Raw genomic sequence first — 12,511 nt, 5'->3', positions numbered from 1 at the left:
ACTTCGTCTTTTTTTAATTTAAGTAAAAACTTGGATTAATCATGTCATATTTTGGTTTGGTTGAACTAGTTAAAATATATTTTAAATACTATCTGAATTCTTGATATAATCAAGGATACTAAGAAAGAAAATTATCCCAAGATGATTTGGTATAACTCTATTGAGACTAGATAATGTTGATTTGAGATAATTAATTAAAATCATGTTTTACTACTAATAGAAATCATATTGCTTCAACCAAAAGAAGTATGAAAATTGCTGATCAAGAAGAGTCATGAAAATATAGTTGCTTTCTTGTTTGAATCAGGTCATAATCATGGGAATGCTAATCAAGAATCTATCAAATTTAAATCAGTTGCAACATATAATAACTGACTTCTGAGATTTATGATAAAGCTACTGAATCTTTGTTATTTTGAGCCAAATCATTTTTGATGTGATAAACCACTGACAAACTGAAACCTAGATTTTAAATCTCAACAAACGAAGCAACATATCTTCAATAACAAAATACGTATATATCAGAATGTCTAGCTGTTGAAAAAATAATGGTACAAAACTGATTTGGTGTAACTTTATCAATACTAGATGTTTGATGATTTTGATCCCATATCATTATTAATAAAAATATTGTTGCTTAAACTAACAACGACATTCGTTTTTATTTTTTCAATATACATACGTCAAATTGATGCATTCTGAATCATTTGGATGACTTTTTAATCTTCTTTATGATCATATAAAATTTTATCCTCTAGTAATCAACTAATTGTAACTATTTCTACCTTCAACAAGTCATCATCAAGTTATATTTTAGTGATGCTGCGATAGAAGCAGTTGTATCGTAGTTTATGTGATATTTTTGGCCCTACTTTGTCCAGATCATTTATACTTTAAGCAGAACATTTTTACGTTTGGTATAGAAAATTGGAAATTTATATAGTAATTAAAATAAATTAAGTTATAAACATTCTGTTGTCATTGTTTTGAAATTTAATGTTTATATATTAAAAGTGGATGGCCATATGGTGCATAATATAGTCTTACATTAAACTCTACTTCATATTCATGTTGGTGGTAAACAAAACTCGTACAAAAGGCATAAAATTGTACGTAATTATAGTTTTGTGGAAAAAAGAACAGGTGCACAAAATAATGAATGTTTTTATTGGCTAGATGACAATAATAAGGTATTGAAGGTAATTATACAAAGAGGTAGCATAACGTCCAAGTAAGTGAAGAAGTTTGGAGACGTTAGTAAATGTTTGTTTGATTTGCGTGATGTAAGTAAAAACGTAAAATAAATACAGCCAAAAAAATAGTATAATTGTTAATAGTTTATGGCACGATATCAAAACCTTGGCATCATTATCCTTGTTTATACGATTTCGCAATAAAACTACCTGCTGTGACGTGCGAAGCTGTTTCTAATTTACCTCCTCTATTGTTTTTATTGTAGCTTAAGTTAATTTTTGAAAATAACTAGTTTTCATTAAAACTTGTTTTATTGCCTGTCATAAATTTACTTAAGGATTTTATGGCTATTATTCCATAAACATGTAAATTGGAAACGTTTAGAACCATTTAAAGTACAATAAAATTTTCTGAGAGAATGGTCACATGTTCCTGAATTCAAGAACGCAATAGACCATGATGAAAATTTGTTAAAAAAAATTGAAAGTAGGAAACAGTTTTAGTTAATACTGTAATTTCTTTTATTTTATAAGCTTTGACTATGTTAGTACTTTGCAAAGGTCCATTTAAGCTAATTCTAAGCAGTTATTTTTTGCATTTATGTCGTATACAATTTTGTTTGCTTCTTTAACCACCTTAACGTTGAACAAGGAACATATTTATATTGACATTAGTAACACATATTGTTTTTTCATATTCCGTTATGGAAACTGATTATTTTCGAGCTGTTTTTCGTCATTTTCATATGCCGCTGCTGGGCACGCTAGCCTAACCTCAAACAACTGCGCACGCCAGCTGCGAGCGTATGCCCAGTTGCCAGGCTTGCTTTGTTATCAAATTTCATCTTTCTTGAACACAAACACGTCGCAGCGTCGCTAAACACTGAAATAAACAATATAAGGTTGACTTAAACTACACAAAACGCCTCATCATTCTATCTTTTTACAAAATTAAATTTAATAAAAGGCAATACCGCACAATACAAATTCCACTGTAATATGAACAGATGAATTGAAAACTGAGGTGAAAACTAAAATAAATCTAATAAAATGAAGCTGAGATTCGCAAACTAAACATAGTGCTTTAAGAATGGAAGCAAAAGTAAATATTGAAATAAAAATAATTTTCCATATCCACTGGATTAGTAAATATTTCTGAATCCGAGGTCCATTTGACCTTGTCAGGTCAGGTTAAAGGTCATTTAAAGTCAAATCGAGAAAAATTCCCTATGGTGAAGGCAACCATGGTTATTATGTTTTTGGGGTCGCTGAGTCCGAAGGTCTGTTTGACCTTGTCAGATCATGTTAATGTAAAGACTCGTGAATGTTGAGAGTCTTTCGGTCCATTATAGATGAGCGATGCAAAAATTGCTTTGTAAGACAAGCCAACTAATAGGTATTAGAATTAAGTAGCTTTCAAATTACATTGACCCTGATGCAACAAGATCAAATGGAGTCCCAATAAAGCGACCAAAACAACACTGGAATATTCCCACTAAAGCCTATTTAGAAGTTACTTAGTTTAACCTCAAATTGACATTGATCTTGACCCGGTAAAAACAAAAGGAACCCTAATTTGGATTCAGCGACCCGAAAAAACATTTAATTACTTTTGTTGCCCCTGCTATAGTGGATTTTTCTTAGTTTCACCTTGGAGTGACCTTATAATGACCTTGAAACTGATCTAACAAGGCCAAACAGGCCTCGGATTCGGACTAAGCGACACAAAAAACATAATAACCATGGTTGCCCTCACCATAGGGGATTTTTCTCGGTTTGACCTTGAAATGATCTTTAACCTGACCTGACAAGGTCAAACAGACCTCGGATTCGGACTTAGCGACCTCGAAAACATTGGGATACCTATAGGGGTCTAGTCCGATGTACAGAATTTTTTTTGTTTTAAAACAAATTAATTCTACTTACGGTTAGCAACGTATGCCTATTCACATATCAATATCCATTAATGTTTAATAAATCATGCATATCTAATAATTTTTTACAAATACTCGAACAGTTTCTTAATGTTTTGGCTGTTTGTCAGTAGATAAACTAAGTGCGTTCTGGCTCAATTTGCATAAATTAGGCATGAAAATGGATGTTCTAGTAGATTTCCTGGAAGAAGGTTTTTTGTTGGATTTTGGGGATGTTAGAAAAAATAGGTTTATGGTTTGAATTATCCGAAAAAGATTATGCCTAACTCGTCTTCATTATTTGGCCCACTCTGTATAGGGTCCAGGTGTGCCGGCACGCCTTCGCCATTCCTAGCCGCGAGCAAGAGGGGTCTTCTCGAGTTTGGAGAAGATCTCAAAAAAAGATTTTTGTTTGGATTAACTGAAATAGAATTCTTCACTCACCTGTCTTAATTTTGGCTATCTTTTTCGGCTAATTCAAACCATAGACCTATTTTTTCTAAAATCCCCAAAATCCAGCAAAAAACCCTCTTCCAGGAAATCCATTTTCATGCTTAATTTATGCAAATTGAGCCAGAACGCATAGTTTATCTACTTCTGTCACCATTTACATAAAAAAATGTGGTGACCGTAAAATAACATGTCAAAAAGTCATGCGAAAGAAATCAATTTTTTCGAAATGACCTTAATTGTAGTTTTGGTCTCTACTATTCTGTTAGCTCTATTGAGTCTATTGTATAATTGGTTTAAAAAGGGATCTGTATGTAACGGTGATAAGTGTCCACATACAATTTTTGTTTTGTATTAAAGCCGGTATTTCCTTTCAGTTTTGCATGCACACCACCACTGGGACTCTAGCAGTTAGTCTCTCTCTATTCGAACCGATTTTGGCTGATGATCTTGAGATACTGAATGAACCCTTGTTGCAGGTCACCCCAACGGCCCCCACGAGCAGCACCCGCACAACCACCACCAACACCCCGCCTTCACCAGCGCGGGACCCCCATCGGACGGGCCCCACCACCCCCACCACAACCCCTCCATCACCAACAACAACAACAACAATAACAACAACAACACAGTGAAAGTATGTGCGGGGTGCGGCGGCAAAATCGTGGAACGGTTCCTCCTCCACGCGTTGGACCGCTATTGGCACAACGGTTGCCTCAAGTGCTCGTGTTGTGCGGCCATGCTGGCAGACATCGGTACGTCGTGTTTCACCAAAGGCGGCATGATCCTCTGCAAGCAGGACTACATGAGGTAAATTTGCTACTCATCTCGATTTTGCGATCACGAGACCATCGTTCGTGGCGGCTCAGAAGCAAGCACAATGTTGCCGAAATCCTTTGTTCTAGTGGAATCAAATTAGGGCCATATTTTTGACAGTAGTTAAAGCGCGAAATTTGAATCGGAACTAACACTACTCAAGAAAATTGGCATAAATGTTCAAGGTGGCCACCGAGGTACCCGAGATACTTCGTATATGAATTCTATGACTAATTTTAAGCAAACATGATTCTATTCACTTTTCCCGAATTCCCAATGGTTCTTGAAATATCGAAGTTTGAAGTTGCCAGATCGTTTCGGAAGTTGCGAAAGTGTAAATTACATTGTTGCGACTAGAGGGCTTAGAAAAAATGTGGTTTATTTTAATAAAAGCGTAATGACAGAGTAACTCTATTAAAGCTGCTCAATGTGATCACCGCCTTGTGCCACCTAATTCTCTGTCGAAGATCTCGTTCCCAGTTGTAGTTCTCATTGTTTTTCACATCATCAAACGCTGTTTGAATATTCTCAATGAGTTGGTCCCTGCAGATAGACTTTCTCATTGAATAGGTAATTGTCTACGTGTCCCACATGAAAAAGTCCAACGGACTGAGATCCGAAGATCGTGGTGGCCAAGCACCACGATTCCATCGATTTGGATACTTTTCATTGGGAAAATTAGTAACATCTCTTCCATAATGGAACGGAGCACTATCATGTAAAAAGAACATCGTCCTTCTGATTTGAAGCGGAATGTCCTAAAGTATTAGAGGTAGATCGTTTTCCAAATAGGCCCGGTACATCTCGCTGTTCAAATTTCCGTCAAAGAAATGTGGTCCGATAACTTTATTACTTCCAGCCCAAAGATGTACTGAGAATCTTCTCTGAAAATGTAGCTTCGTCACAGGAAAGGGTTCTTGATTGCTCCACCATTCACAAAGACGAACTCTTTGGGGAAGATCCGTGGGGAGAAGTTCTTGTACCGTTTGGTAATGATTGGGATGCAGTCTGTTTTCTCGCAAAGTGTCTTGCACAACTGTTAAATGATGGCAACGAACTGACAATCAATAATTTTCTTCTAATCCCAGCTAAGTGGCTAATTATTATTACCTAGCTCACTAGTATCAATAGTGCAATTTACTCTTTAGCAACAGCCCATACGATCTGACAACTTCAAATCCCGATATTTCAAGAACTGTAAGGAATTCTGGAAAAGTGAATATAATCATTTTTGCTTAAAATTAGTCATAACTATCTCGAATACCTCGGTGATCACCCTGTATTTACTAAATTTTGATAGGTACTACGCGAAAATCAATTTTTACTATTTGCGTTCCAAATGAAATTACAAGTACATTTTTTTAATATTATGATATGGTTATTAAATTCATTTTTAATGTTACTAATGAAAATATTTCATTTTCTGTAAGAGGATATAAAGAAAGTGATTTATTACAAATAATATTCAGTGACTACCAAATTTCCTTTTGTAAAAATCGGATCAACTTAATTTTTGGTTGATGATGATCATCATAATAATACTACTAAAATCAAATTGTTAAAATAGATAGTTTCGCTTATGTCGTTATTTATTAAATTACTCTGTTTATCGGTAAAATTTAAATTTTTCTTACTGTTTTTTTTTTGTAGGCAGATTTGCCATAGCCAGGGAATTCCTTAAAGTCATTTCATATTAACCAATATATTGTATGAAACTTTTTTCAACACAACTATTGGCTGATATATACTGATAATAAGTCATGAATTTCAGTTTTTATTTAAAATCTATTAATTTGGACGTTTTGAAAAAAATATATGAAATATACCTTTGCAGCAGAAGTATAAATCTAGGGTTATTTTCTTTAAACTAGTTTTGCCTAACCAAAAATTACACACTGAAATAAGCTTACAAATAAAATATAAAAAATATATCTTATCAAATACCACACCTCGGTAAATTGTTAAGGTTAACGACAATTTTTTTTTGTTTTCAAGACAGAGAATTATTACGTTTCGTTTTCAATTACTTTTGACAATGAATTTTTTTGTTTATCTGCTTCTATAGCTGGAGATATGATGATCCACCACTTATCCAGTGAAGCAATTGTTACTATTTTATGATCATTTCAGTAGAATCGTTGTACTTGTTTCTGAAGCCTAATTAGGTACTATAAGTCTATTTTTGTGTTTGGAAATTATTTTCATATTATTTATTGTTGAATGGTTTTGGTGGAAAAATGATATAAATAGGATTAAGTGACACAAATACTGTAAAGATGCAAAACTTAAAAATTTTAAGGTCCTTAGAGTTATGTCAGTGGTTATTTACGGAATATTTATTAATAGTAGTAGTAGTGCAGTATTGTTTTGACATTTAAAATCAACATGTTTGTCTTATTTATATTATTTGATCTCTCTTAAGATATATACAAAGTGTTTGTAAATAAGTGCGAAATATTTTAGGGAGTGGTTGCCGAAGTTATTTTGTGAAAAAAGTTCATATAACGCAGGTCGAAATATGCTTCGTTTCCGAGATACAGAATGTTTAAATTTTAATTTTCTATTTATTTTTATTAATTATTTCAAAGAGTTTTTAAAGACAGTGACTCAACATTTAAAAAACGCTTTGAAGTGATCCGAATATTTCTACTTGCACCAGTGGCGTTCGTGCGAGAATGTTACAATTTTTTTAATAAAAAAAAATAGTACGCTACTGATTTTTTCCCGTTTTGATAATTTTTTAGAAATCCGTCATCAATTCTGAATGAAATTGGTCTCTTCAATTGTTTTCGTAGGATGCACCGTTTTTGAGGAAAACAAATAAAACGTATTTTATTGCAAGTTGTGTATTTTTAATTTCTATTGATACATAGTAGGTTGCTTTCAATATTTCTAAATAAAATGCAACCATCAAATTTCGCGTCAATATCTTCAAAACTTTGAATTAATTAATAAAAATAAATAAAAAATTAAAATTTAAACACTGTATTTTAAAATCAATGCAGTGTCCTCAAACTTGGAGATATTTGAGTATTACCTAAATATAGGTGCGAAAACTCGACGTGCCGAAATATTTTTTTGCAAGTATAATCATTCATTTTAATACCTACTGACTTACCACAATAATACGAGGAAACATTTCGGGAACCGCTGATTCCATCGATAGCTTGGCTGGCTCTATTTACAAATGTTTATAACAATGTTCGTTAATTCATTGGTACCTTATTAATGGGTCATTTTATTATGTTTTCTGACACCAGCAAACTATATTTTTATAAAACACAGTTAAAAAGAAGAATCCAGAAAAATAAATAAATAATATAAATTAAAATAATTTTTCATGAAACTTAAACAATCTGTGGCCGCAACTAATTATTTCTTTTAATGTAGAGAAGGATTCCAGAGGTTCTAAAAAAATTTTCATTATTAATGTTAAGCTCCATTTTTCAAGTTAACAATTTTCATTTGTGAAAATGCTTATTATTAATGCATTGTACTTATTTATTGAAAAAAATTCTCTCCATATTTATAAGAATCGAATAGATAGATATTGTTAAACGTCAACTAAGGCCAAATTTGCAACAATTTCTTTTAAAACTGCATAAATTTAATGTCTATAACGGATAACAATAGTGGCAAAGAATAATTCTTTAACACGTCAAATTAATTGTAGATATTTAAAATTAAGTATACAAAATTTAAATTTTGTCACGTGGTCAGGAACGCAATGTGACGTCATTTAGTTTAGTTCTCGATTCTCTATCGCACTAAATGACGTCACGATTCATTATCATTAAATATTAATTGACAACCTACAAGAGATTTCTAAAATTTTCACTGAGATTATAGATATTTAAAAAACTATATGCAAGTTGTCTATTCCCGGCAAGACAGGCGGAGAATATATCAGCGCAGGAAACCGCCACAAGTCCTTGGCACCAGGAAATTCAATTTGCCACCGACTTTATCTACATTCCATAAAAACCATTAAAAACCCCGATCCGGCCGATGGATGGAGATATCAGGAACGAAACGTTTCCACCGTATCGCTGACCGTCGATTCGCGTGTAATCGTCCCAATAAAACAAAGGAATGAACTTATGGTTTATTATAATGAGACGGCGGATCGTGATTAGGCCCTTTTTGTGGCGTGCGATAATGCATCGATCTGCATTGCGGTCTGTTTAGAGCCGTCTAATTTATTAGCATAAGTTCTATACACGCCGCGACTATATCGATCCAGCTGGGAACCCTCCTCGAGCTTCGGGCGAGGGGCGAGGGGACGCACTAATGCTTATTATCAACATTTATGTCGCGGGGTTGCTTAATCAAAATACCGAGAGGGCTTGTGTTTGCGGACTTTAGAAATATAATCGTTATATGTCTAATAGTCATATTTTTGTAGACAAATGTGTTAAATTCTATTAATTCTTTAAATATTTTATAGTATTCTTAAAATACCCTGTATGTTCAACGTTAAAACTTAAAGCAATGACATCAGTAAGTTAAAATGTCGATTTTTAATGAAAAAAATCAGTGATAGTTTATAAAAGCGATGCAAATTAGCATTAGAGGAGAAACTGGAATTGTTATTATTAATTTAATCATTATCTAGGCTTAGTGCACGTGCAGAGTCTAACAGAGCCGGCGCGAGGGTCGGTGGCCTTCACAGCTGACTCGCGTTTTGAACTGTTCAGTTATTTACGGTACCTTGTAGTAGTTGGCGTCGCGTCGATACCTTTCCTTTAACGTTCGCTGTAAATTGTATTCGCCGTGTGTATTCAAATAATTATTTGTAAATAGTAACAATTTACATTAACAATTATTAGTTGCGAGGAAAAGTGAAATAAAAGAGAAAAGAAATAGACGGGAATTATGGTTTGGCAGTGATCCCGAAGGTTTCAGTGACATACGCATTAAAGGAAATGACTTGTTTTGTACTGTGTGTAAACGCATTATAAATTCTTATTACAAAACTAAAGTGACAAGACATTTGAAGAATCATTCCTTGTCCAGCGCTGAAGGCTCTGTATTTTTCTATGAACTTATAGACGCCTTTCTTTCAAGCAATATTCCATTAAACAAACTAGAGAACCCCAAGTTCCGTAATTCTGTAAATTGGAATCACATGGACTACCTATCCCTAAATGAACAATCGTCACGATTTGAGTCAGTGTATATTACAGAATGTATAAGGTTTTGATTTGATAAGCTATTAATAAGCTGTGGTGATACTTGATGATTCAGACTACGAAGGAGGACATATATATTTTTCTTACGTAATTAGTATGATAATTTAGCATCTAAATCTAGGGGAGCGATTCACCCCTAAAAAGATGCTTCTAAATGAAGGTAACCGACTAAATTGTTAAAACAAAAACTTACAGCATGAAACTTTTTTTTATTTTATAAAGTGTATTTTTCTGATAGTTTACATATTTTTTTTATATTTTTTGGCGTGGTCAGTCAATTAATAAACAAAAAAATTGTAAAAAATGACGGCGTTTTTATTGTAAAATGTACCAAAATAAACACATATTTTCTTTAACAAAAATTCGAAAAATGCTTCGTTTCCGAGATATTTACAATTTAATGTGAAAAAAGTGGCGAAATCGACGTATTTTTTTTCTCAAAATCTACTGAACATTTAATTCTAAAAAAGCATAATAATTGGCAGATCTTCTACTTTAAGGTATATTTTTTTGGTATAGGTGAATTATTTTATTGAAGGTCTAAAGCGAGTATAAAACAGTCTTTTAAAGAAAATCATGATAAAAATATGCTTCAAAAATATTTTTGTTCATGTAGTGGAAAATGTTCTACGAAAAATTGTAACTGTTTGTCATCGAACTTGGAATGCTGTGCAGTCTGTGCGTGCTCAGATGAATGTCAGAATGTTCCATCTGAAATTGATGATGAAACGCTTATTTCAACTCAAGAACTTGTCGAAAATAACGAAAAACTTAGTATTTAAAAATTAAATAAAAAAGAAATTAATATACTTTTATTGCTCTTAATATTTTTGAAAAATAAAAATAAAATAATTATCCTATACAATAAATTATCCAATAATTTTTTTTATTTTTCGAGACCGCTAGGTCAATTATTGTTATTAGGTTAATATTACAATTTAAAAAGCTTATTTAGTTTAGTTTTGGTATAACTCTCAAGTCAATTTTAGCCATTTATAAAACCAAAAATCGTATATTTAAATTTTACTAATTACTTGCAAAAACCAAACAAAATGATGTTTGTACGTTTGTACTATTAACATATATCGATTTAAAAAAAATCATAATAATGTTTATTGTAAATATGTATAATCTAATCCAAGATATTGTAAAATAAAATAAATTTGTATTGTTATCATAATTTTCTTTAAAAAAGACTTTTTTTACTCGCTTTAGACATTCAATAAAATGATTGACCCATACTAGAAAAATATATCTTAAAGTAGAAAATCTACCGATTATTATGTTTTTTTTTTTGAATTAAAATCTGTTCAGTAGTTTTTGAGAAAAAAATTCCGAAAGTTTGTCAATTTCGTCACTTTTCACGCTAAATTGTAGATTTCTCGGAAATTAAGCATTTTTCGAATTCTTATCAAAGAACAAAAAGTGTTTATTTTGGTCCATTTTACAATAAAAAAACTGTGTTCAAAGCCTTTCGGCTAGTAATTATTTTTTACAACTTTTTTGTTTATAACAATTGACTGACCACGCCGAAAAATATAAAAAAATATGTAAATTATCAGAAAAATACACTATAAAATAAAAAAAGTTTCATGCTATAGATTTTTGTTTTAAAAATTTAGTCGGTTCATGCCATTTTTTTTAGGGGTGAACCGCTCGCATATACCTACAAGTAAAAGTTTCACTGAACCATTTAGAATTTCTTTGGATAAATATTACTATTTCTGTCTTAGTAGAATTAAAATTTAGTTTATTAGAAAAGAAAGTTTCTATATTAGGAGTACATGTATTGATGGCATTTGAAAAATTTAAACTGAATTATTCACGCAACAAGGTAAATCATTGACATAAATTTAGAAGAGAAGTAGGCCAAGAACTGAGTTTTGTGGCACTCCTGCATTACCATGAAGACTTGATATTATGAATATTATTGTGTACCTAGGTCAAAAACTTGCATTTTTAAGGATGGACCTGCTACTGCAACAAGGTGGTAAAATTGTAAATATGAGTACAGGTTTTGGCAATATTATTTTAATTTGATATCATTTTGTTAATCTTTCATTTAATGTCACTTTATTTAAGTCGAAAACTTCGCGGGCCCAATTACTTCACATAATTTTTTGTCACATCTGCTAACGATTACAGCAAACCATGACGTAATTAAATTCATTAAATATTTGAGTACATAAATAATATGGCTTCTAAACAGTGACAGTCTTCATTGTCCTGAATTGAACTTATAAAACTGCATTGTATGGTGAGGTTTATGGAAATAAACTATAAAAAAATATAACCTACGTCTACTTTTTTATAGATTTATTTTACTTCTTACAATTAGAAGAGTTTTCTACAAGTTCTTGTTTTTTTTAGAAATCCACTACTATAGCTTATATTTAAAACAGCACAGAAGTGATAAAATGTCAAAGACTTTTCTACTGATGATGTGGAATGTCGTCGTTTTCACCTACCGTACTTCCCAACTTGTCATTATTTACATTACCATCGAGAATAATGAATAATTAATTAAAAAACACATTGGTTCGACTGTGACAGGTTGTCATATGAAAATTACCTGTACCCACCTAACCGTTACCATATCATATGGTTCCCGAAAGCTAACCCACACGCATTTTAATACCTACCACTTTCACGTTTCCAAGTTTTAAACTAGATAAACAAATTCCTTGAACGTTTAACAAGACAAAGTCCTGGTATAGAGATGTTAGCACCGCTGGACATCAGTGGAGTGCCGGCGTATTTGCTTTATCGATTTACACTGTACTGATAACTTTGAGATTATTAGACATAATAGGATTTTTGTTTGTCTGGGTGATTAGACGTCGGTGTTTTAGAATTGAACTTACTGTGTCACATGTGAATGGAAAATATTTTGTGCATAGATTGTTTCTGGAAACTGTGGAAGATATACAGGGTGGTCAAATGAAAA

At 32.3% G+C, this 12,511-nt stretch overlaps 1 protein-coding gene across 4 annotated transcripts in view; it reads left to right on the top strand.

Moving 5' to 3' along the window:
• LOC108907041 (LIM domain only protein 3) overlaps positions 1-12,511 on the top strand; it is a 160,510-nt gene that overhangs the window by 71,967 nt on the left and 76,032 nt on the right. For 2 of the 4 annotated variants that reach the window (XM_018710552.2, XM_018710551.2), the window contains exons 3-4: positions 3,934-3,966; positions 4,036-4,366. In XM_018710552.2, coding sequence (XP_018566068.1) covers positions 3,934-3,966; positions 4,036-4,366 — 364 coding nt within the window. The remainder of the gene's footprint in view (positions 1-3,933; positions 3,967-4,035; positions 4,367-12,511) is intronic. The other 2 variants (XM_018710553.2, XM_018710554.2) reach the window with 1 other exon arrangement.

Source organism: Anoplophora glabripennis, unplaced genomic scaffold, assembly GCF_000390285.2.
Source record: "Anoplophora glabripennis isolate ALB-LARVAE unplaced genomic scaffold, Agla_2.0 scaffold358, whole genome shotgun sequence".
Taxonomy (NCBI): domain Eukaryota; kingdom Metazoa; phylum Arthropoda; class Insecta; order Coleoptera; family Cerambycidae; genus Anoplophora; species Anoplophora glabripennis.
Note: the sequence above shows the minus strand (reverse complement) of the source record. Positions and strands in the feature narration are given on the sequence as shown.